This window comes from Mobula birostris, chromosome 22 (genome assembly GCF_030028105.1).
Source record: "Mobula birostris isolate sMobBir1 chromosome 22, sMobBir1.hap1, whole genome shotgun sequence".
Classification (NCBI taxonomy): Eukaryota; Metazoa; Chordata; class Chondrichthyes; order Myliobatiformes; family Myliobatidae; genus Mobula; species Mobula birostris.
Genome location: NC_092391.1, coordinates 3,500,464 through 3,526,394, shown reverse-complemented (window position 1 = coordinate 3,526,394; position 25,931 = coordinate 3,500,464). Strand labels below are relative to the sequence as shown.

Genomic DNA, 25,931 nt, shown 5'->3' with positions numbered 1-25,931 from the left:
GATGTGAACAAGCATTTTCAGCCATGAAATTGATTAAAAACAAAACGAGGTCACGATTGACTGATTCAAATTTGAAGAATTCTCTGCTGCTCTCAGTAACTAATTTAACTCCAAACATTAAAAGCTTGGCAAAATCAAAACAGACTCAAAAGTCTCAATGTTTATCTTGTTTTTATATCAAATCAATATATCATATAAAAATGTGAAATATGTCTATATTAACATATCTTTACAAGAACTGAATGGGGGTACAAGAGTTGTATGGCGCATCTGAACTCGTGCGTGAAAAAACTGACACATGGAATGTAAAAGGTTGGCCACCCCTGGTTTAGACAGAGTAATAGAGGAAGATTGTTCTAGTTTGTGGGTGATTTAAGGACTGGGGAGGTAGAATTAATGCAAAGAGCAGGAAACAAGTCAGGAGGGAATACAGAGAATATTATACAGAATATAAATCATCTAGAATTCACTGGTTACAGGAAATAAGAGTCGAGTTGTCCAATGAATGGATAGGCTTGAGGACAAAAGGAAAGCAAAGGCATTGACAGGTACCATTCTAATTCTAGCTTCTGTCCCCTTCCTTTCCAATCCTGATGAAGGGTCTTGGCCTGAAACTTCGACAGTTTATTCCCCTCCTGAGCTGCTGAATTCCCCCACTATTTTGTGTATGTTGCTTGGGATTTCCAGCATCTGCATAATTTCCTGTGTTAATGATGTGCTGACAGGTAGAATAGATTTGATGGATGTGGACAGGCAGGGACATCACCATCAGTCAGACTCAAACAATAACCACTGCGCTTTTCTTCTCACTTTTGTTAAAAGTTAATCAAGTCACGGCCTCGCAGGGTAGTGGTGTTGGAGAGTAAAGCTGTAACTGTAGGATTACCTGCTTTAGTTCCCTTCAGCTGCTCATATACCCGGAGTTCCACCTGCAATGAGTGCAGCAGCTCCTGATTCTCGGTGAAGAGCTGATGCTGCAAGTTCAGTTCTCGCTGCAGCCTGCAACACAAGCAGTTTGATTGCTGAAACACTGAAACAGTTCACGTTATACCCTCCTTTACAGCTCCTTACAGCCGGTTCTTGCAACCTTATTCATGTTACTAAAACATTTACCAGACAGTTGAGAGTAATGGTGTGGCTCAATGGCGTAGCAGTTAGTGTAACACTTTACAGTGCCAGTGATTAGGGTTCAATTCCTGCTGGTGCTTATAAGGAGTTTGTATACTCCGTGTAGGCTTCGTCCAAGAGAAATATGGTTAGGATTAGTAAGTTGTGGACATGCTATGTTGGCGCAGGAAGCATGGTTCCCTGCACATCCTCAGTTGTTGATGCAAACAACACATTTAACTGTATGTTTCTATCTACAGGCAAAGAAAGCTAATCTTTAATAGTTATATTCAACCCTGAAGTAACCAACCTGTCCAAGGTAACTATTAAACATCCACCCAGCAAATATGGGGAATTTTCAACTCTGTAACAGGATCAACTTGATAACTTTCATCGGGTCAAATTTTCCCCTACACTCAACAGATTTATAATTTCTCCAGTTACACACCAGCTTGTAGTTGAATGTGACCCGTACCTGCTTATTTCTTCACGACTGTAGTGCAACTCATCCTTTAATTGCCTGTTTTCTTCATGGGAATTGTTAACTTTGAGCTGTAGTTGAGTACTTTCCCTCTTTACCCGCTCGCACTCGTTACGTAGGCGCTCGATACTGGCCACCTTCTTTGATAGAGATTCCTTTAGTTTCTCATTTTCTCTCTGTTTGTCTGTAAAATAATTGTAGAAGTTCAGGCATCCTGTTCAATGTAAAATTCTGGCCTTTTCTGTATCTGTGAAAAGATCTGAATGTTCAGCTGTTGCAGTCCATGAAGATATCACATTTCTAGAACGCAGAACAGCACAGCAGAGCACAGGCCTTTCATACCACGATTTTGTGTCAACATTATAACCTATACCAAGATCAATCTAAACCTCCTCTCCATCTAGTCCTCCATTTTTCTGTCATCCATGTACCTAGCTAAGAGTCTCTAAAAAGTGTCTGCCTCTACCACCAGCCCTGGCAATGCATTCCACGCACTCACCACTCTGTAAAAATAAGCCCTACCTCTGACTTCCCCCCTATACTTTCCTTTAATCACCTTAAAATTATACCCCACTTTGTCCCCATGGGGAAAATAATCACCTCTCATTCTCTTCAAATTTCTTTCCAAGCCATTTCACTTTCAATTCAAATCACCCAGCTATCATTAAGGAAAGACTAGATAAGCTGGGGCTTTTTTCCTTTTGGGGAAAGAGGTTGAGGATGAGGGCGTTTGAAATCGTGATGGGAAGTGACAAGGTCAGCATTTTATTTTATTTTTTTAAGGATTGGGGAATCCAAGACGCAAGTGCTCAGGTTAAAGGCGAAAGGGAACAGATCTAAAAGGGATCTGAGTGGCAACATTTTTCACACAGAGGATGGTGGGCATGTAGAATGAGCCAGAGGGAGAGGCGATGGAGGGTAAAATTACAACTTTTAAAAGACATTTGAACAAGTTCATAGATGGGAAAGGTTTAGAGGGTGCAGGTAAACAGGACCAGCTCAGGTTGGCATCTTGGTTGGCAGAGACTATAGACATAGGAACAGAATTAAGCCATTCAGCCAACCGAGTCCACTCTGCTATTCTATAATGGTTAATTTATTATCCCTCTCAAACCCTGAATAATCAAGAACCCGTCATCCTCTAGCTTAAATATACTCAGTGGCTTGGCCTCCACAGTCACTTGTGGCAATGAATTCCACAGATTCACCACCCTTTGGCTAAAGAAATTCCTCTCATCTCTGTTCTAAAGGGACATCCTTGTATTCTGAGGCTGTGCCCTCTGGTGTTAGATTCCCCCACTATAGAAAACATCTTCTCCACATCCATTCTATCTAGGCCTTTCAGAATTTGATAGATTTCCACGAAACCCACTCTCATTCTTCTGAACTCCAGTAAGTACAGGCTCAGAGACATCAAACGCTCCTCATAAGATGAACCTTTAATTCCCAGAATTATTCTCATGAAGCTCCACTGGAGGATCTCCAATGGCAGCAAATCCTTTTTTTTTTAGTTAAGAGGCCCAAAATTGCTTTCAATTCAAGCCTCAGAAACTCCAATTCTGTGTTGTACCATTTTATGACTATTATTTCTTTGATTAGCACTCAGAAGGCACAAGTGAAAGAGACAGATGCATATTTATAAAGTTCCTTCCACATTGAGTTCTAAAATTGTAGTCAGACTAATTATGACACCAAAAAGGAGGTACAGGAGGGTACAAGGGACTGAATGGCCTCCACCAGTTCCAATAGGATTCCAGTTATGATATGTACATGAACTTTCCCCCCTTCTGACAGGTGGACTCTGCTGGTCAGTCAATGGCCATACAGTACCCACCTCTGGAGCTTTTTGTCAGCTGCACCTTGAGAGCCTTGTTCTGTTCCTTCAGGTAACGAACCTCATCCATCATGTGAGTGTGCTCATCAGCACCATGGATGAAAATATTTGTGGAAGCTGGAGGAAGCAAAGGAACCTTAAGTAAAGCTTAAAGGAACAAAGTAATGCAAATGGCAGCAAGGTCGTGTTACAGCGTCAGTCACCGGGGTTCAATTCCCACCACTGTCTGCAAGGAGTTTCTACATTCTCCCCACGGTTGCGCGTTTACTCTGGTTTCCTCCCATTAATAAATTGTGGTGGTACTACGTTGGCGTCTGAAGTGTGGAGACACTTGCGGACGGCATTTCATTGCATGTTTTGATGTCTTATTTTATTTAGAATTACAACGTGGAATTGTTTCTTCCAGCCCATCGAGCTGCATGCCCTTCAACCAAATGATTCAACCCTAGCCTAATCACAGGACAACTTACAAAGACCAATTATCCTACTCACCGGCACATCTTTAGAGTGTGGGAGGAAACTGGAGCGCCCAGAAGAAATCCACACGCTCAAGTACAAACTCCTTACAGAGGAAGCTGGAATTGATCTTCAAACTGTGATTCCAAGCTGTAATAGCGTCGTGCTAACGGCTACGATATTGTGACGCACCCCCCCCCAATGTACTTGTGATAAATAAAGCTAATCTTTAAAGATCTTTAGCATTAAACATTTTATTAGCAATGCTGATACAAAAACTGTATGCTGCTGATACAAAATGCTGTATTAAAGTATGTTAGTTACCATTAGTTAGGTGTGGGAACACTCCCATTTATTGGTTTCTCTCCCATTCTCACACCATCCTGACTTGACAATACATTTGCGTCACGGGGTCCCCAACTGTGGGAGCTCCTGAACCAGGACCACAGTGGTTCAAAAAACACACAACAACAAACACTTTCACAAGGGCAATAAATGTTGGCTTTGCCAGTGATACACACAAAGAAATTAAAACATTTTTGTCTTCATGCATCCTTGTTCTTGCTTCAGGTTAAGAAAAGGAAGAAAATGAATACTACTCCTTAAATAGGCTGCAAGACAAATCATCAAAATCTTTATTTAGATATACAGCAATATAACGGGTGCTTCTGGCCCATAACTCTGCGAGGCCCAATTACACCCATGTGACCAATTAACCTGTTGGAATATGGGAGGAAACCGGAGCAATGTGAGGAAACTTACACGGCCATGGAGGGAAAGTAAAACTCTTTACAGACAGCAGCAGGAATTGAAGCTTGTGGCTGGCACTGTAAAGCGTTATGCTAACCGTGCCACCTCAACTGTGAACTGTATCCGGGTGTGACACAAGGGGTTTTTGGATGAGGGTAAAATTGCAGGTAAATTTTGAACTAGAAATCAAGTGAAGATATTGAAACTAATCTCAAATAGGATCCATGCAGTTTGTTAGAGATGGAAAGGCAAATGAATTTTAGCAGGTAAGAAACATTTTTGAGCTGCTTTGGAATTAGGTTTATTTAACCATCAAAAACACATTTGGTTTTGGATTTAAACTATGGAGCCTCAGCTTGATGGGATGATAGATTGTTTTGCTCACCTGGATCGTTTTCAGCTGCAGAAAGTTGGCATACCAGTTGCTGTCTTAACTTGTCATTATTTCTAATAGATTCCTCCAAACGTTGCCTTAAACTGCGGATTTCATGTAGGTGGGCTGCCAAGTCTAAGGACAAAGATGATGGGAATTAGTGCCCTGCACATCACCAAAATCAATAAGGAAAGTGGCATTTCAGGAGAACACTAGTAAAATAGATCCTTTCCTTCACAGTGTTTCATATCACAGTTGCAAACCATCAGGATAATTACAGCTGCAGTGGTGGGTGCTCCAGAACTGCATTCTAACCTCACCTTCAGTACTGTCCGTATAGAGGTGTACATTCTCCTGACCCTGTGGGGTTTCCCCTCCCACACCCCTGAATGGTCACACACTTTGGTAGAAGAAAAAAGGCAGACTATAGAAACAGTGGGCAAATTCAGAAATCAGAGGTGCAAAGGGACTTGGTAGTCCTTGTGCAGGATTCTCTAAAGGTTAACTTGCAGGTTGAGGAAGGCAAATGCAATGTTAGCATTTATTTTGAGAGGACTAGAATATAATAGCAAAGATGTAATGTTGAGGCTTTATAAAGCACTGGTGAGGCATCACTGGGTACTGTGAGCAGTTTTACACCCCTTATCTAAGAAAGGATGTGTTGGCATTGGAAAGGGTCCAGAGGAGGTTCATGAGAAAGATTCCGGGAATGAGTAGTATTTGATGGTTTGGGGCCTGTACTCACTAGAGTTTAGAAGATTGTGGGAGTGAATCTCCTTGAAAACTATTGAATATTAAAATATCTAGATAGAGTGGATGTGGAGAGGATGTTTCATATAGTGGGGGAGTCTAGGATCACCCGAGGGCAAGACCTCACAATACTAGCACATCCCTTTTAGAACAGAGATGGAGATAAACTTCAATAGCCAGAGGGTGGTGAATCTGTGGAATTCATTGCCACTGGCAGCTGTGGAGGCCAAGTCATTGAGTATATTTAATGCATAGCTTGACAGGTTCTTGATTAGTCAGAGTGTCAAAGGTTACAGGGAGAAGGTCAGAAAGTGTAGTAGAGAGGGATAATAAATCAGCCATGTTAGAATGGCGAATCATACTTGTTGGGCCAACTGGCCTAACTCTGCTCCTATGTCCTCTGGTCTTATTTCCTCACACATTTGAAAGACATGCTGACAGGCTAATTGATGCAGAAAATGATCCTGAGAAAGAATAGGCTGCAGGTCTATGGGTAAAATGAGAAGCCAATGGCACTCATGGGATTGTACTGCTTGGAGCCAGCATGGACTCAACTGGCTGAATGGCCTTGTCTGGTGTTATAATTATTATGATAATTAGTACAATGGTTAATTATTAATCAGCTCAGCAAATATACAGGCCAAATTATACCACATTTCTTATCATACCAAAGCACCATCAGCAAATAATGGTACTCTTCAGTTTAAAAAAAAGATATCCATGTCATACAAGCATACACTTAACAGCCTAAACCTTCCCATAATTCACTCAAGTCAGAGACAACTACAGGAATAGTTCTATGTAAAATCCAGAGTTTCACAGTTCCACAACCTACAACTTCCTTCATAAACTACTCAATGTAATGCTTATTATAGTTGTAAACCCTCCATCCCACAAGTTGAGTGAATACTGGATGTGTCTATTGATTGCAGTTAACATCAAATTCTGTGGGAATGGTAGGGCATTTTCCCCACCCGACTTACTTGCACTAATATGATATTTTAAGAATAATCTGAGTATCTTGGACATTGAAGCCACAGAAACCTGTTTCCCATGCACAGCGTAGCTCCCACACATCTGTGTCCATATCTGAATATTCTAAGGATCAGAGGGCACAATCTTAGAATGAAAAAATGTCAAGGTGTCAAAGGTTACAGGGAGAAGGCAGGAGAATGGGGTTGAGAAGGATAATAAATTAGCCATGATGGAATGGCAGAGCACTCAGTGGGTTGAATGGCCTAATATTCTGCTCCTATGAATTACGGTCTTGTATTTCATTCCACTTTTCAGACTGAAATACATTCACTCACCACCTCAGTTATTCAACACCATCAAACTCTACTTATTACAACACTTCAGGCAAAATCTTCCACCGGCTATTAACACTTGCTTCGCTATTGCTCCCATCTCCCTGATCTGCAGGAGGTTCATCACCACTCGGTGTATTACAATTAAAATCCGACCCTGACTTTCTGCAGCCCTAGAATCCTGATTCAAACATTCCAACATTGGAGTTGGACCTTTGTACACCTGATTCGCTGGTGGTAAAGGCATTAAAAGGATTTTAACTGCTCACTGAAACTTCTGTCCAAGAACTTTCCACAAATCATCAGTTCTGTCAAGCCTTCAGATAAAGATTAGCTTTATAAACACAAGAGATGCTGCAGATGCTGGAAATCCAGAGTAACACACGCAAAATACTGGAGGAACTCAGTGGGTCAGGCAGCATCTACAGAGAAGAAATAAGCAGTCTATGTTTTAGGCTTCATCAAAATTCATTAGCTTTATTTGAACGTTGAAACATACAGTGAAATGTGTCGGTTGATATCAAATCAATGAAGGTTGTGCTAGGTAGCCTGCAATTGTCGCCATGCTTCCAGGCCCAACAAAGCATGCCCATAACTCACAAACGCTAACCTGTATGCCTTTGGAATGTGGGAGGAAACCAGAACACCTGGAGGAAACCCACGTGGTCACAGGGAGAACGTATAAACTCCTTACAGGCAGCAGAGGGAATCAAACCATGATCTAACAACTGGCACTGTAAAGTGATTGCCCTAACCACCCTGCTACCGTGCCGCCCACACTCACTCTCCCAAATAATAATGACAACCAGCAAAAGCTGTAGATTAAAGTAAAATCTTACCGCCTACAGTAGGCAGGCCAGAGTCGTGTTTTGGTTCTGTTTGCTTGTCTGCTGTTAAGGTGTGACCGCTATGATCAAGGGAAAAGGCAGCGTGGCTATCAGCATTCTGCTCTTTATGTGTCAAGATGGAGCGATGCAAGTCCAGCTCTGTGCGTAGAGTCTCATTTAACTCTTCCTTGTTCATCAGCTGTTCTCGCAGTGTACAATTCTCCCTTTCCAGCTCATACAGTGCCTGAGCATCAGCATAGCCAACCAGCCAGTCACTTGTAGGTGACACTTGAGACACCAAGGTTCCATCCACATTGTCTGCTGGAAAGCGAAAAAAAAAGCAATTATGAGGATCTGTAATACAATGTAGGGCATTTAGTTTTGTTTTAGTTTCAAAACTCCAAACAACAAAAAAAAATACTGACACCCACAGCTCATCTACTCAAAGCAGCTAACTGTTGCACGAGTCACTGCTGGTCTGTTCTGGTCAGAAACAAAATACTTGCTGGGTCAAGTACCAAGTGTTGCCGGAGTGGAATGGGCATTTGAAATTTATACTTTAACTTTTAAACTGTAGAAAGACCAGCTTAGACAACATATGAGTGTTTTAAAGATTCTTGATACCAATATTTTAAGGTCTGTAGGATATTTAAATATTTACTAACCTGGAGGTTGTGCTGTTACACATGACGAAACACTGAGTCCATTCCTTACTCTCTCTTTGTCACATGGATCGCTCTGTAAGCTTGCGTCTGAATTAGTTGCTGAGAAGCCACCTATAAAAATTTGGTAACACGATGAAGTACATTAAAAAAAGTTGTCGGAATAATCCACACAGCAATCAAGTGGTGGGTCAGCTTTAACCTTCCCCAACAGTAATGCTATTAAGCAACAGTGTAGCATTTAGAACTGAACCTCAGAGGGCAACTCCGTGCACAGGACAGGATAATCCAAAATAATTTTAAAATTCCTTTTTTGAAATTAAAAGACACAGCTCTTTCACAAAAGATTACGGAGTAATGTGGAATTCTGTGAACACAAGTGGAATTCTCCAAGGAGGGGAAATATAAAGAATATCACTTAGTCTGCATTAAAATGAACTCCAAGAAATATACATTTATGATTACGATAATATTTGATTAAAGATTACCTTCATTTGTCACACATACATTAAACACACAGTGAAATGAGTCGTTCGTGTCAAATCAAATCAGCAAGAGATGTGTTGGGGGCAAGTGTTGCCACACTTCTGGCACCAACTCTGCATAAGTGCAACTCACTAATCCTAACCTGTACATCTATGGAATGTGGGAGGAAGCTGGGTTATCCACAGGAAACCCATACAGTCTCGGGAAGAATGTACAAACTTGTTAAAGACAGCGACAGGAATTAAACCCTGCTCTTACAGCTGGTGCTGTAAAGCATTGTGCTAACTAATACACTACTGTGACGCCCTGTACCATGCATCTGACAATGGATTTCTTTTTCTTAAAAAAGATAATAAGAAAACTGTGGATTTCATAAAAAGACTTAATTGCTAATGAACTTTTAACAAAGTTCAACAGTTTAAAAAAACAGAGCTGTCAGAACTTCCCAATGCTGTTAAATACGGATCTTCTGCACTTCCAACACAATGCATAATTCTAACAGACTTTACATCTCCAGTTTATTTCCTTGTCACAGATTCTTATTCCTTAACTATATATGTAGCTAAGTTTTCACTTTGAAACTGAAAAGTTCAAAGGAATTTGGTCTATTTAAAAGTTCTAAGAAACAATTTAGCTTCAAGAGAAATTGACACTTGCATTTTACTTTGTGAGATATTCAGGACTGTAGTCCGTCAGACTCTCTCATCTTTACTAAAGTAGTGCAATCATCGTCTTTTGTTCCCATTCCAACACTATTGCTTTACGAGATTAAATTACAATAAATTATGTAGCCTCGCACCATGAAACAACAAAGCACTCATTGAGTAAAAGTATACTACAACTTTTCAGGATTACAAACCTTATTGCTTTATTAATGTCAAGAAGACAGTAACAATTTCCATCAGAAGCTATGCCTCAAGTTTATTTAAAAAATGTTCACCAAATTTATAAAAATTAGCCTTGTGCACACCAAAAGGGAAGAGAACACATAATGGATATCCTGATGCACGTTTTTCCTATAGTATTCTTGCACCGCTACTAATCAAAGACAGTTACATTTGCAGTATTTACCAAATTCTTTGTAATAATTTGACCATAAGATATAGGAGCAGAATTAGGCCATCTGGCCCATCGAGACTACTTTGCCATTTCATCATGGCTGATCCATTTTTCCTCTCAGTGCCAATCTCCCACCTTTCCCCCCATATCCCTTCATGCACTGACCAATCAAAAATCTATCAACCTCTGCCTTAAATATACACAAAGACTTGGCCTCCACATCTGCTTGTGGCAAAGAATTCTACAGATCCACCACTCTCTGGCTAAAGAAAATCATCTCTGTTCTAAAAGGACGCCCCTCTATCCTGAGGCTGTGCCCTCTGGTCTTAGACTCTCCCACCATTGGAAATATCCTCTCCACATCCACTCTATCAAGGCCTTTCACCATTCAATAGGCTTCAATTAGCTCACCCTAATATGGGGAAGGCAGGTTTGTGGAAGATTGCCAGGATCCTGAAGAATATTAGTACCATCCACAAACCTTCCAGCTCAAATCACAGCTTATACGGGTCAAAGATGACCTGGGACTCAGGTTGGCTGGCGTTTACAACATTCCCTGTGAATGTGGAGCAGCATTTATCAGCCAGATGGGGTGCACGGTGGAAATCCCTATCAAGGAGCACAGTTAACTGCAGAAATCAGCGGTAGCAGAACATTACATTTGTAATAGCCATAGAATTGACTTCGGCGGCACCAATCCACTGTGCCACCCCAATAGCTTTTGGGACCGCCTGGTAAAGGAAGCCATTTAAATAAAACTAGAGGAAAGAATTTTAACAAAGACGAAGGTCTCGCTCTAAGTAAGAACTGGAATTGGATTGTCAACAAGGTGAGAGCGCAGAAGACTAATTGGATGAGGACTAACTGATCAGAAGGGATGGACAACGGGAGTGTAAATACCACTGGAATAGGAACCATCCTGATGAAGATGGCAGAGTTTGTCATCAAAACACTGGTTATAATCGATACCTGTAACCAGCTGGAAGCCCAATAAGAGTTTATTTGTTCTTTAATATTATTGGCTAGCTTACTTTCGTATTCCATCTTTACCTTCTCAACTTCTTTTGAGTTGCCTTTTGTTGGTATTTAAAAGCTTCCCAATCTCAAAACTTCCCACTAATTTTTGCTCTTTTATATGCCCTCTCTTTGGCTTTTATGTTGGCTTTGACTTCCCTTGTTAACCATGGCTATGCCATCTTGCCTTTAGAATACTACTTCCTCTTTGGGATGTATATATCCTGTGCTTTGCTTCCAGAAATTCCAGCCATTGTTGCTCTGCCGTCATCCCTGCCAGTGCTTTTTTCCCCCAATCAGTTCTGGCCAACTCCTCTTTCATGTCGCTGTGATTTCCTTTACTACACTATAATACTGGTACATCTGATTTTAGCTAATCCTCAAATTTCAGGATGAATTAGATCATATTATGATCACTTTCCCCCAAGGGTTCTTTTACCTTAAGCTCTCTAATCAATTCCAGTTCATTGCACAACACCCAATCCAGAATACCTGATCCCTTAGTGGGCTCAACCATGAGCTGCTCTAAAAAGCCATCTCATAGGCTTTCTAGAAAATCCCCCTCTTGGAATCCTGCACCGACCTGATTTTCTCACTCTACCAGCATATTGAAATCCCCCATGTCTATGGTAACATTGCCCTTTTAGCATGGATTTTCTATCTCCCGTTGTAACTTGTAGACCGCATTCTTACTAGTATTTGGAGGTATGTATACAACTCCCATCAGGGTCTTTTTACCCTTGCAGTTGCTTAGTTCCGTCCACAATGATTCAACACTTTCTGACGCTATGTCACCTCTTTCTAATGATTTCATTTCATTTTTTTTTTTTTTTAAACCAACAGAACAACGCCACCCCGTCTGCTTTCCTGCCAGTTCTTTTGATACAATGTGTAGCCTTGGACATTAAGCTCCCAGCTATAATCTACTTTCAGCCATGATTCAGTGATGCCTACGACATCATACTTGCTAATCTATAACTGTGCTACAAGTTCATCGACCTTATTCTGTATACTGTGCGTGTTTAAATATAACACCTTCAGTCCTGTATTCACCCGTTTCGATTTTGCCTGCCTTTTACGTTGCAACTCATCCCGCAGGCTACAGTTTAGCCCTATCATTATATCTCATTACACATTGCCTCTGTTTGTAAACCTACTACCCCATCTTCCGCACTCTCTTTCCGGTTCCCAGCCCTATGCCAAATTAGTTTAAACTGACCCAAACAACTCTAGCCAACCTGCCTGCAAGGATATTGGACCCACTTGGGTTCAGGAGTAACACGTTCCTTTTGTACAGGCCATACCTTCCCCAGAAGAAATCCCAATTATGCATACTTCTGAATCGCTGCTTCCTACACCAGTTTCTCTGCTGTGCACTCACCTGCCAAATCATCCTACACTTACCCTCACTGGCGTGTGGCACTGGCAGCAATCCGACATTACTACCCTGGAGGTCCTGTTTCTCAGCTTTCTACCTAGCTCCCTAAAATCTCTCTTCTGGACCTCCTCATCTTGTCTACCTATGCCATTGGTGCTGATATGTACCAAGATTTCTGGCTGCTCCCCCTGGATCTGACACATGGATTTGAGACATCCCTGATCCTGGTACCAGAGAGGTAACATACCATCTGGGAGTCTCTATCGCGCTGACAGAACTTTGTCACTTTTCCTCTGACTAAGGAATCTCCCATCAACACTGCAGTCCTCTTCCCCTCTCTGCTGTTCTGAGCCACAGCACCAGATTCAGTGCCAGAGACCCAGTCACTGTGGCTCCCCCAGTAGGTCATCCCCACCTTTTAAATCTACTCCTCAGGTTTTCTTTTCTCCAGTCCTGCCAAAGACTCTCGGCCCAAAACCTTAACTGTACTCTTTTCCATAGATGCTACCTGGCCTGCTAAGTTCCTCCAGCATTTTGTGTGTGTTGCTTGGATTTCCAGCATCTGTAGATTTTCTCTTAACCCTGTAGCTCCTGTCCATCACCTCCTGTAGCTCCTGTCCATCACCTCCTCATTTTTCTGTAAGAGTTGAAGGTCATCGAATTGCAGCTCAGTACACCTGGTGTAGATGTGTTTATCTGGGAGACTGGACATCTCCCAAACTTCCCACATCCCATACAGAGTACAAAACACTGCCCCTGGGGCCATTTTCACTTACTATGCACTAATAAATGAGGAATGAACAAATAAGAACAAAGAGTAACTGACAAGGCAATCTACCTCATCCAAGCCTCATGAGCCAAAGCCACTCTAAATACTGGCACACTCACAAGAATGGCTGTTCCACCTGCACTTAAATTATTATTAGCCTTTTCTAATGAATCCCTCTTGCTAATTGGTGGCTCCTCAACTCAGAAAAGCTGCCCCAAAACTCTCCTTTCAAAACCTCGATCGCTGCCTGATTAAAAAGTAGCTCTTTTCACACACCCTGGTATGGATTGTCCAACTCAGAAAAATGGCTCATAGCTCTGCTTTTTAAATCTTGAACGCAGACCTGACTGAAAGGTAGCTCCTGTTACACACTGCCTCATCTGATTGTTCACTCCTCAAATCAGAAAAACTGCCCCAAAACTCTCCTTCCAAACCCTCGATCGCTGCCTGATTAAAAAGCAGCTCTTTTCACACACCCTGGTGTGGATCGTCCAACTCAGAAAAATGGCTCATAGCTCTGCTTTTTAAATCTTGAACGCAGACCTGACTGAAAGCCCTGACATGTTTTGTTTTAATAAGAAACTGGATCAAAGCAAGTCCTTTGTAGGAAAGGAGACGAAGGCAATATTCTGCAGCATTTAATCAGCATTGCTTCTGTCAGTGTAAAATTTTCAAATCTCTTTAGCATTTAATTGACACCAGGTTTATTCCCCCCTTTCAAATCATATGGACTTTCAGGCAGACAACCTACAGAAGGCAACTAGCAATTCTGCTCCATGAACAGTGAACCAAAGGATAAAAGCGAGCAGAAGTAGTTCACCAAGATGCTGCCTGGATTAGAGGGCATGTGCTATAATGAGAGGATGAACAAAATTGGGCTGTTTTCTCTGGAGCAGTGGAGAGTTAGGGGAGCTCGATAGAGATTTATACAATTATGAGAGGTATAGATAGAGTATCTTTGGGTAGTGGCTCCATATGTCACTAATACAGGGCGTGATGACCTTGCCTTACACGAGTCCCGGGCTCAGCTGGCTCCGGGCGACAGTACCCGGTATGGGCCCCTATCCAGGGTTATGGATCCCACTGCCTTGTGGGTACCTTTGGGAGAAGAGAAGGAGGAGGAGTAAACCCTACACAAATCCAGGTGGTTGGATGACATATCACGTCACCTCCCAGCAGCTCCTGCAGCCAAGCTGATGCCAAATGTACTGCTTTGCATTCCTTTGGACCACACCCACGAGGCCGAGAGGGGGATCTTGATGTCTGGGCAGCCCAGGATCTCCATATTCACTGCCCAGGTCTGCGCCCCGGAGCTAAACCGGGCACATCCATTGTCTACTTAGAAAGATGGAGCCATTACATCAGACAGAGTATCATTTCCCGGGGTTGAAATGTCTAATACCAGAGGGCATGAATTTAAGATGAGAAGGGATAATTTCACAGGAGATATGAGGGGCAAGTTTTTTCTCCCCCCACCCCCAACCCCACCCCACCCCACACAGAGTGGTGAGTGCCTGAAATGCACAGCCTGGGGTGGTGGTAGAAGCAGATATATCAGAGAATTTTAAGAGACATTAAGATGAATGTGAGGAAAATGGAGGGATATGGACAGGAGGGATTAGTTTAGTTGGCCATTGGATTACTAATTTCATTAATTCAGGACAACACTGGGCTGAAGGGTCTGATCCTGTGCTGTACTGTTGTATGTTCCAAGTCTAAACTTCATTGTCCGTCTCCAACATGACCTCAGTGTGGGAAACTCAGTCTACTCCATGTCCCTTCAAGTGGTACGACGCATCAAAGCTACTATTTCAGGTGAACTATTTCTTTAAAATTCTTCAATTTATACTTTTAACTATCAAGACTCATGCTTGCATGGAAACCAGGAGGATGTCGAGAAATAATTAGTCAGTATCTCTGAGGGGGATCATTTTTAAAACTAGGAAATTCTGTTGAGACGAATATAAAAATGTTTTTACTTAGGACTGATGCAGCGGGACAGTGCTCGACATCCCTCAACCAGTTGCACCGAGGGGGAAAAGGAGGATCAAGTGAGGGATGTAAATTTAGGAGCATCGAAGAGGTTGACTGGAGGCAACTCATCTATGTATCGGTGGTGGACAAGACAAGAGAATACAGGGTCAACGTTTAGAAAGGGACCTTTCTCACCTGCAGAGTGGTGAGTATCAGGAATACACAGCCAGAGAGCAGTCGAAGCTGGGTTGCTTGTAAGAAGTCTCTGAGATTTGGTGGATGCGGGGTCAATTGCAACATTTAGGAAAAGTTTGGATAAGTGTGTGGATGGGAGGGGTATGGAGGACTATTGTCTGTGTGAGGGTTAATAGGACTAGGCAGAATAATATCTTAGCACAGAATAGATGGACCGAAGGGCCTGCTTCCCTAATACAGGTATCCCCCACTTATTGAAAGTTCGCTTTACGCCACTTCGCTTTTACGAAAGACCTAAATTAGTACCTGTTTTTGCTAAATGAAAGAAATCCGAAGAGGATTTTCACTTTTACGAAAAAAGGCAAGAAGCGAAAATAGCGTTGAGCAATTGTTTTGCAGCGAGCTGTTATAGAGGCAGCGTGCACCCCGAGCAGCGAGAGTAGCGCTGACAAGCTCCATCCCCGGGAACTACACTCAGCATCAAGCCGCCATAACTTTGAACTGTGTCTGTGAGCATCTGTGCTTTATCTCGATTTATTTTGTGCATCTGTTAGCAACATGTGTCCTAAGGTATCAGGAAAGCCTAAGAGAGCTCGTAAGGGTGTTACACTTAGTGTAAAACTGGACATAATTAAGCGTTTCAATCGTGGTGAACGCTTCCTGTTGTGTTTCATTCACATCCAAGCGGTTAGAATACCCGTGATTTTTTCTGAGTACATGAGTGGATACGTTAGTCCTTTTGTTGAAATTGATGCAATTACTGATCGCATCAACTTTATCAATACTGATGCAATTGCAAGAGGAGGACATGAATTGAAACCGAACGCAATAGCGAACAGCCCGAAAGTGAAGTCGTCCAGGAACTGAACGTGAAGCACTTGCGTGAGATTTTCGTTACGATTGACAGTGCTGCAATGATTGCAGAAAAGCATGACTTTAATTTTGAAAGGGCATGTAGGTTTAGGGCAGGTTCTCAACGTTCCAGTGTGCTCGCTGTCTTCCCGATTCTGGTAAGTGAAACTGCACTGTACATACATTATTTCTACTTTATATAGGCTGTGCATTTATCATATCATTCTTGCTTTTACCATATGTTAGTGTTATTTTAGGTTTTATGTGTTATTTGGTATGATTTGGTAGGTTATTTTTTGGGTCTGGGAACGCTCAAAAATTTTTCCCATATAAATTAATAGTAATTGCTTCTTCGCTTTACGCCATTTCAGCTTACGAAAGGTTTCATAGGAACGCTCTACTTTCGAATAGCGGGGGAAACCTGTATATAGGAGCAGAGATAGGCCATTCAAGTGCATCGGGTATTTTGCACCAATCTATCATAGCAGATTTAATTATCCCCCTCATCTCCATTTCTCTCTTGTAGAGTTCTATGAAAAAAAAGTAGTTCACACAGGAATCATGGGGATAGAGGGGTTTTGGCCAAGACCATGGAGTTGGGATTGGTGCAAATGGGACAATGTGGATGCGCTTATTTCTATACTGCATGACTCTAAGGGACCAATTATGTTGTCGTTGTGGGAGCTTGCTGTATACCACATGGCCTGCACAGTTCTTGGATTACACGCGACCGGTTCACAGACGTTACTTTCATTGGTCATGTTTTAGAATATTCCAGAGCCAGGAAAGCTGCCATATAAAATAGAACAGTACAGTACAGTACAGGCCCTGTACCGGCCTTTTCCTCCTCCAAGATCAATCTAACCCCATCCATCCCACATAGCCCTTCGTTTTTCTATCATCCATGTGTCTACCCAAGAGTCTCTTAATATCCCTAATATATCTGCCTCTACCACCATCCCTGTTAGCATATGTCACATACCCACTGCACTCTGTATTAAAAAAAACCTACCCTGAGCTTCTCCCTATACTTTCCTCCAATTATCTTAAAATTTTGCCTCCTCGTTTTAGCTATTTCTGCCCTGGGAAACAGCATTACAAATCTCAAAATTTTGCCCGGAATGTTTCTCAGAACACACATCAAAGTTGCTGGTGAACGCAGCAGGCCAGGCAGCATCTGTAGGAAGAGGTGCAGTCGACATTTCAGGCCAAGACCCTTCGTCAGGACTAACTGAAGGAAGAGTGAGTAAGGGATTTGAAAGTGGGAAGGGGAGGGGGAGGTCCAAAATGATAGGAGAAGACAGGAGGGGGAGGGATGGAGCCAAGAGCTGGACAGGTGATAGGCAAAAGGGATACGAAAGGATCATGGGACAGGAGGTCTGGGAAGAAAGACAAGGTGGGGGGGACCCAGAGGATGGGCAAGGGGTATATTCAGAGGGACAGAGGGAGAAAAAGGAGAGTGAGAGAAAGAATGTGTGCATAAAAATGAGTAACAGATGGGGTACGAGGGGGAGGTGGGGCCTTAGCGGAAGTTAGAGAAGTCGATGTTCATGCCATCAGGTTGGAGGCCCAGACAGAATATAAGGTGTTGTTCCTCCAACCTGAGTGTGGCTTCATCTTTACAGTAGAGGAGGCCGTGGATAGACATGTCAGAATGGGAATGGGATGTGGAATTAAAATGTGTGGCCACTGGGAGATCCTGCTTTCTCTGGCGGACAGAGCGTAGATGTTCAGCAAAGCGGTCTCCCAGTCTGCGTCGGGTCTGGCCAATATATAAAAGGCCACATCGGGAGCACCGGCCGCAGTATATCACCCCAGTCGACTCACAGGTGAAGTGTTGCCTCACCTGGAAGGACTGTTTGGGGCCCTGAATGGTGGTAAGGGAGGAAGTGTAAGGGCATGTGTAGCACTTGTTCCGCTTACACGGATAATGTTTCTCAGAAGCTCCTTTTCTCAAAAGGCGGCATAATTCACTGCAAGAACTTAACCTACCTGAGGGGTTGTGGTTCAGCTTCTGTTGAAAGCTCCGCTCTCTACTGCTACGGTTCTTACTTGAGTTTTTAGCAGCTGGCGGTTCAGGTGTTGTTGAGCGACCTTCATGTGAACTGATGGAGTTTCTATCTGATATTTCAGAATCTGAAGCAACCAAGTTAGCGGGCGTCGTGTGCAACTGTTGCTGCAGGTAATATATCGTTTCATTTTTTTCCTGCACTTCTTTTGCAAGTCTGAAGGAGGAAAAATAATGAAGTATCGGGTAAATTTTTATTGCTGCAAGGCAAGAAACAAAATAAAGGAAGTGTTGGGTAACAACAGTTTACAATCTCTAATCCTGAAAACACTAGCCGGCCAAAGAAACATTTGCTGCCATGATCTCATTTTCAAGGTAACGCAGCTCTGGGAAGCAGATGAGTGGACTTCAGTTGTACGACTCTCTCCCACCTCAGTGTCACCACAGTACATCAAAGCAATAAGACACATTCTACAAGACCCCTTCAGTAAAACAGTCAGCAGTGAAATAACCCACAAACAGCCCATAGTAACACAGATCTGTCTCCAAGTTTGCTAGTGCTAATGTCCAAATCATGACAGTCACATCTTCAGGTTAAATGTGAACTCAGTTTGAAAGCTGTTTGAAATTTAGGTTACACTTTTCAACTCTTAATGGTTAACTTCTCCAATAGTTTATCCTGTCAGTCACTAACCCACTAAACTAGTGGAGACCTGCGCTATGTAACTGCATCAACAGTGCTTGGACTCAGATTCCTTCTTCTCCATCCCTTTACAAGCTTATCACCTCCCAGCTTCTTATTTCATTCCCCTCCCCCACCCACATGGCTCCATCAATCACCTTCTGGCTCGTCCTCCATCCTCCCCCCCCCCCACTTTATTCAGGCGTCTGCCCCCTTCCTTTTCAGTCGTAATGAAGGGTCTTGGCCCGAAACATCAACTGTTTATTCCCCTCCACAGAAGCTGCCTGACCTGCTGAGTTCCTCCAGCATTTTGTGTGTGTTGCTGCATATCTATAAATCTCTCTGGGGTTTTCCAGCAGCGACTTTGTGACTAAGATATACAGTATATGTGGCTAATAAATTGGTTTAATAAAACACTGGAGCTTATGTAGCTTAGCCAACACTGAAGAGGTTACACTTACTGTGCGAGTTGCTCTTTAGTTGCCCGTGACAAGGCCTGATTCTCGTGTAGCACCTCATTCAAACGCTTGTGTAGGTGTTTGCGTTCACTCTCTAGTTGCTTTCGAAGGTACAGAATCTCACACTGCAGGCTGCGGGCACTGGTCAGAGAGAAGGAGAAGAGAGACTCTCGGTAGAAGGGACTAAGTTTGGACAGCATGCTTATTTGCATCAACTACATGCCAGAAGCCATAAACTTGTTCTAGGAACACCCAGTGCACACATGCCAGCATGGTGCAAGAGTGAGCAAGTCCTGTTCCTAGACAGCCAAAGCAGAGAAGAACATCCCTCTCACAAGGCAAACCAGCTGATATTTGGATTTATTTTACAGAGTGAATAACTGAAGTTTTGACAGATAAGCACGAGCAGCGGCAGTAAGTTTCAAACAATAACAGAACATATCAGGCTGTCTTTGCGTTCATCAACCAATCTCTACTTTCTTGTAGTCAAAATTAATGAACCACTTATCTACAAACAGCAGACTATTTTGCTTTTCTTCATACATTCTTCAGTACACCAATGAAAGGAGAATAAAAATGTCCCTTGCTGTGAGGATGGCTACTGTTTAACTGCAGATCGATCTGTGTTATCGCAAGGACAGTGACATGGGGTTAATAAGTACACTAGGATTAGAATACAGCTCTTGGTTTTAGCGCGCTATTCCAGTTAATCACACTTGCTGGACAAGTGCCACCCATTAACACCAGCGTCATTTTTAAAAATCACTCCTAGATTTGACTCTGCAAAGGTATGATCAGTTTTTCTATTGTGGGTTTAATTTAACCACAAAATTGTGAAAGGATAGTTTAATGCACATTACGTAGAAACATTACTGGCACCTGCCCTGCAATGCATTTTTAAACAATTTGACAGCAAGAGCTATGAACTTTATCCAAGGGAGAGGATTCCTGTTTTCCCAAATAGTATTGGGGCAAGTTATATCAAACTGAACAATGCCTCATCCACAAGGAAATGCACTTTTTAACCTAGATGACATTTTCTAGCATGATTTGACCCATGTTAATTTATCCCAAAATAAGGAGGATGTCAATAAGTATGACACCATAGCAAGACCTTTTACTGGAACTTCCTTTTGACACACTAAGTAATTATTTACATCTGTACAAATGAAATTATGATTCATTAGAATCCACTATTTAGATCTCTCCCAATAAATATCTCAGCTGTGGCCCAGATCTGGACTTCCACTCATCCACATTCAGCATGGCAGCCATCTCACATCTGCAGGAGCTACATTTTTACACTTAATCAGATATACAAATATAATATCTATCTGATAAGATTTATATAAAATGACAACAGAGAGTTGAAAGTATTGCAGGGTGTATTACTCCACATTCCACTCCTTCTGTGGTAATAACTGACACGACTGAAAAAATTTTATTTCCTACAGACTTTATGTAATTGGTATGTGCGATACCTGTTCATCACAGTAGTACTTCTAAGGGCTTTATTTGAAGAAGAAACACAGGGAGGTGCTTAAATGTTATTTAATACTACAGCCAAACCGGTTTAGTTATTAGAACTAGATTTTCTTCTTCCTTGAAGCATGGACATAAATTTCTACCAAATGAGTGATTTTGCAGGCTACCTCAGCAGACAACCAAACATTCATGAGTCTGGAGTCCCATACAGTCCAGAGTTACTGGGACATGGGGTTGACTTCCAAAGGAGCTGAGGGATTCAATTTCAAGTAATTAATCTAGTATCAATAATCACGGAATATTGTGCTCGGTTCTGGTTGCCTCATTATAGGAAGGATGAGGAAACTTTAGAGAGGGTGCAGAGGAGACTTACCAGGATGCTGCCTGGATTAGACAGCATGTCTTATGAAAATATGTTGAGCAAGCTAAGGGTTTTCTTTTTGGAGCAAAGGAAGATGAGTGGTAGCTTGATAGAGGTGTACAAGATGAGGCAAAGAAGGAAGAGAGAGAGACATTTTCCCCCCCCAGAGTGGAAATGGCCAATACAAGGGGGCATAACTTAAATGTGATTGGAGCAAAATATGGGGGGGGGGGGGTGAGGAATATCAGAGTATATATATATCTCACACACACAGTTGGGGGGGGGGGGCGGTTTGTTTTTATGCGCACCTGGATAATAGACTTGAGTGAAGCACTAACACAGAGCCTGTGTACAAGGGCCAGAGTCACCCTACTTCCTGAGGAGACTGAGATCCTTTGGAGTATGCAGGCCTCTCCTTCACATTCTACCAGTCTGTTATCACCAGTACAATTGCGGTGTGCTGGGTAATGGCATCAACATGGGTGAAGGCAACAGGCTCAATAAACTGATTAGAAAGGCTGGCTCTGTTATACGGGTCAAACCAGACACACTGGAGGCTGCAGTAGAACAAAGGACCCTACGGGATACCCTGGCAATTCTGGACAATGTTTCTCACCCTCTGCATGCCACCATGGCTGAACAGAGGAACACTTTTAGTAATAGACTAAAGGCTGATTTATACTTGTGCGTCAAATGTACGCCATAGGTACCGCTTACCCTACACCATAGGGTGACGTGCACCTCCCCAAAAATGTAACTCACGCGTCGTGGCGACGCAGACCGCGACAACTGTGATTGGTCCGCTTGGTAGCATCGCATTTCCTCCTACGCATTTCTGGTTGCCGTTCTCCGCCATGTCTGTACACTGATGCGAAATAAATGGTTGGAGACGACGAACCAAATCGTCAAATCTACCAGCCTACATCCGAAAATATTTGAAATGCATTTCCTCATCCATGTCTCACGAAGAAACTCAACACAGTGGCATAGAAACCCCACCACCAACTAGCGTTTTGGCGGTGAATTGCAGAGTGACGCAGACACAACTACGCATGCTCGCTACGGCGTAGGGTTACGCAAAAGTATAAATCAGGCCTACGGCATAGCCCATACGCACAAGTATAAATCAGCCTTAAGACAACTGTGCTGCTCCAAAGAGCAACATACACAAAATGCTGGAGGAACTCAGCAGGCCAGGCAGTATCTATGGAAAAGGGTAAACCGTCAACGTTTCAGGCCGAGCCCCTTCAGTAGGATTGGAGAAAAAAAGCTGAGGAGTAGATTTGAAAAGTAGAGGAAGTGAAGAGAGAAACACAAAGTGATAGGTGAAACTTGAAGGGGGAGCGATGAAGTAAAGGGCTGGGAAGTTGATTGGTGAAGGAGATACATGGCTGGAGAAGGGGGAGTCTGATAGAAGAGGACAGAAGAAAGAAAAGTGGGAGGAGCAGCAGAGGCAGGTGATGGGCAGGCAAGGAGATAAGGTAAGAGAAGGAAAGGGGGATGGGGAATGGTGAAGGGGCGGGTGGGGAGCATTACCGGAAGTTAGAGAAGTCAATGTTCATGCCATCGGGTTGGAGGCTACCCAGACAAAATATTAGGTGTTGTTCCTCCAGTCTAAGTGTGGCCTCATTATGACAGTAGAGGAGGCCATGGATAGACACATCGGAATGGGAATGGGAAGTGGGAGGTTTTTCTGGTGAATGTAGCGTAGGTACTTAGCAAAGTGGTCTTCCAAACTACGTTTGGTTTCACTGACATACAGGAAGCCACACTGGGAGCACCAAACAGTGTAGTACCCAACAGACTTACAGGTGAAGTGTTGCGTCACCTGGAAGGACTGTTTGGGGAAGAGGCATAGGGACAGATGTAGCATTTGTTCCGCTTGCAAGGATGTGCCAGGACAGAGATCAGGACATATGGATAAGGGAGTCATGTAGGGAGCAATGCCTGTAGAAAGCCGGGGGGGGGGGGGGGGGGATGTGTTTGGTGGTGGGATCCCATTGGAGATGTCGAAAGTTGCAGAGAATTACGTGCTGGACGTGGAGGCTGGTGGGGTGGTAGGTGAGGACAAGAGGAACCCTATCCCTGGTAGGGTAGCAGGAGGATGGGATGAGAGCAGACAAGCGTGAAATGGAAGAGATGCATTTGAGGGCAGCGTTCATGGTGGAAGAAGGGAAGCATCTTTCTTTGAAGAAGGAGGACATTTCCTTCGTTCTGGAATGAAAGGCCTCATCCTGAGGGCAGATGCGGTGAAGACGGAGGAATTGAGAGAAGGGGATGGCATTTTTACAAGTAACGGTGGAAGGAGATATAGTCCAGGTAGCTATGAGAGCCCATGTGTTTGTAATGAATATCAGTAGATAAGCTGTGTCCAGACATAGAGACAGACAGCTCAAGAAAGGTGAGGGAGATGTCGGAAATGGACTAGGTAAATTTGAGGGCACGGTGGAAGTTGAAGGCAAAGTGAATGAAGCCAAGTTTCACGTGGGTGCAGGAAGCAGCACCAATGCAGTTGTTGATATATCATAGGAAGTGTGCGGGATGGTCACCAATGTAGACTTGGAATATGGACTGTTCCATGTAGCTGAGAAATTGGCAGGCATATCTGGGACCCATGCGAGTGCCCAAAGCTACACTTTTTCTTTGAAGGAAGTGGGAGGAGCCAAAAGAAAAATTACTGAACAGTGAGAAGTTCTGCTAGGCAGAGGAGAGTGGTGGTGGAATGGAACTGGTTGGGTCTGGTGTCCAGAAAGAAACTGAGAGCTTTGCGGCCATCCTGGTGGGCGCTGGAGATCTAGTAATGTTGGGGTCATATACTGTGTCCGGTGCTCCAGGTGTGGCCTCCTGTATAATGGTGAAACCAAACGCAGACTGGGAGACTGCTTCGCTGAATACCTACGCTCTGTCTGCCAGAAAAAGCGGGATCTCCCAGTGGCCACCCATTTTAATTCCACTTCCCATTCCAATATGTTTATCTGTAGCCTCCTCCACTGTCGTGATGAGGCTACACTTAGGTTGGAGGAATAACACCTTATTGTGGGCCGAAGGGCCTGTACTGTGCTGTACTATTCCGTCTGGGTAGCCTCCAATCTGATGGTATGAACATCAATTTCTCAAGCTTCCAGTAATGCCCCCTTTCACCATTCCTTCTCTCACCTCATCTCCTTGCCTGCCCATCGCCGCCTCCTGGTGCTCCTCCCAGTTTTCTTTCTTCCATGGCCTTCTGTTCTCTATCATTCTCTCTCTTCTCCAGCTCTGTATCTCTTTCACCAATCAACTTCCCAGTTCTTTACTTCATCCCTCCCACTTCAGGTTTAACCTCTCACCTTGTGCTTTTCTCTCCTCTCCCCCCACCTTTTAAATCTACTCTTCAGCTTTTTTTCTCCAGTCCTACCGAAGGGTTTTGGCCCGAAACATCCACTGTACTCTTTTTCCATAGATGCTGCCTGGCCTCCTGAGTTCCTCCAGCATTGTGTGTGTGTTGCTTGGATTTCTAGCATCTGCAATTTTCTCTCGTTTGTGATTGGAGCGCTATATAAGGTTATCTATATCCTCGGCCATTAGGTTCTATAATGAGTCAACCTATAGCCCGAGAACTGATGAACCCCTCCTGTTAAGGCTGTTGAGCTAACTTATTTTTTTATTCTTTCTACTTCTTTTCTACTATTTGTACATCTGTGCACTTGTAACGCTACTGTGACACTGTAATTTCCTTTGGGATCAATAAAGTATCTACCTATCATTATTGATATCAAATTTTTATTCCGAACTTTAATGACCCAAATTTGAATGCCTCAGCTCCTTTGGAAGTCCTCCCCCTGTCCCAGTAACTGGGCAATTGTTACTGGGATATGGACCTGTACCATCCAGGTCATGCTCTCTTCTCGCTGCTGCCATCAGGAAGGAGATACAGGAGCCTCAAGACCCCACAACAGGTTCAGGAACAGTTATTACCCCTCAACCATCAGGCTCTTGAATCGCAAGTGATAATTTCACTCATCCCAACACTGAACTGTTCCCACAACCTATGGATGTGCTTTCAAGAACTCTTCATCTCATGTTCTTAAAATTTATTGACTTTTTAAAATTAATATTCTCTCTTTTTCTGTATTTGCAGTTTGTCGTCTAACGCACATTGTTTGTTTGCCATCTTGTTGTGTGTGGTCTTTCACTGATTCTTTTGTGTTTCTTTGTATTTACTGTGAATGTCCACAGGAAAATAAATCTGAGAGTTCACGGTGACTTCATTTCACCAAGAAATAGGCCATTCAGCCCATCTAATCCATTCCTAGTCCCATTGACCTGCACCCGGAACACAGCCCACCATACCCCTGCCATCCACATAGCTATCCAAACTTATGGTGTGCTTTCATAATAAATTTACTTTGAATATAATCAGTATTCAACTAAGTGCCTTGAGAAGCAAAGCAGGGATATGCTCAGTAGCCTCCAGTGGTGAAGCATGCAAGGTGTATCCGGAACTATGTAATCCTCTTGCCAGCCCAAGGGAGGGAGGCTCACCACTGAGAAGCATCTGCCCCTTGTGGTAAAATGACAGTGGATACAGAGGCTCAATGGATGCAGTATCCTGGGCCCTTTTGCTAACACTGCAATCACCAGAGGGGGATGTTGTACCCATTTCATTGAGACATTACAATGTAAA

The 25,931-nt window shown here is 43.1% G+C and overlaps 1 protein-coding gene across 8 annotated transcripts in view; it reads right to left on the bottom strand.

Annotated features, from left to right (window-relative positions):
* cdk5rap2 (CDK5 regulatory subunit associated protein 2) overlaps nt 1-25,931 on the bottom strand; it is a 185,969-nt gene that overhangs the window by 32,026 nt on the left and 128,012 nt on the right. For all 8 annotated transcript variants that reach the window (XM_072240352.1, XM_072240353.1, XM_072240354.1 and 5 more), the window contains 8 exons: nt 19,426-19,563; nt 18,267-18,499; nt 8,551-8,661; nt 7,898-8,206; nt 5,014-5,136; nt 3,423-3,539; nt 1,583-1,772; nt 887-999 (listed from right to left, as the gene is read on the bottom strand). In XM_072240352.1, coding sequence (XP_072096453.1) covers nt 887-999; nt 1,583-1,772; nt 3,423-3,539; nt 5,014-5,136; nt 7,898-8,206; nt 8,551-8,661; nt 18,267-18,499; nt 19,426-19,563 — 1,334 coding nt within the window. The remainder of the gene's footprint in view (nt 1-886; nt 1,000-1,582; nt 1,773-3,422; nt 3,540-5,013; nt 5,137-7,897; nt 8,207-8,550; nt 8,662-18,266; nt 18,500-19,425; nt 19,564-25,931) is intronic.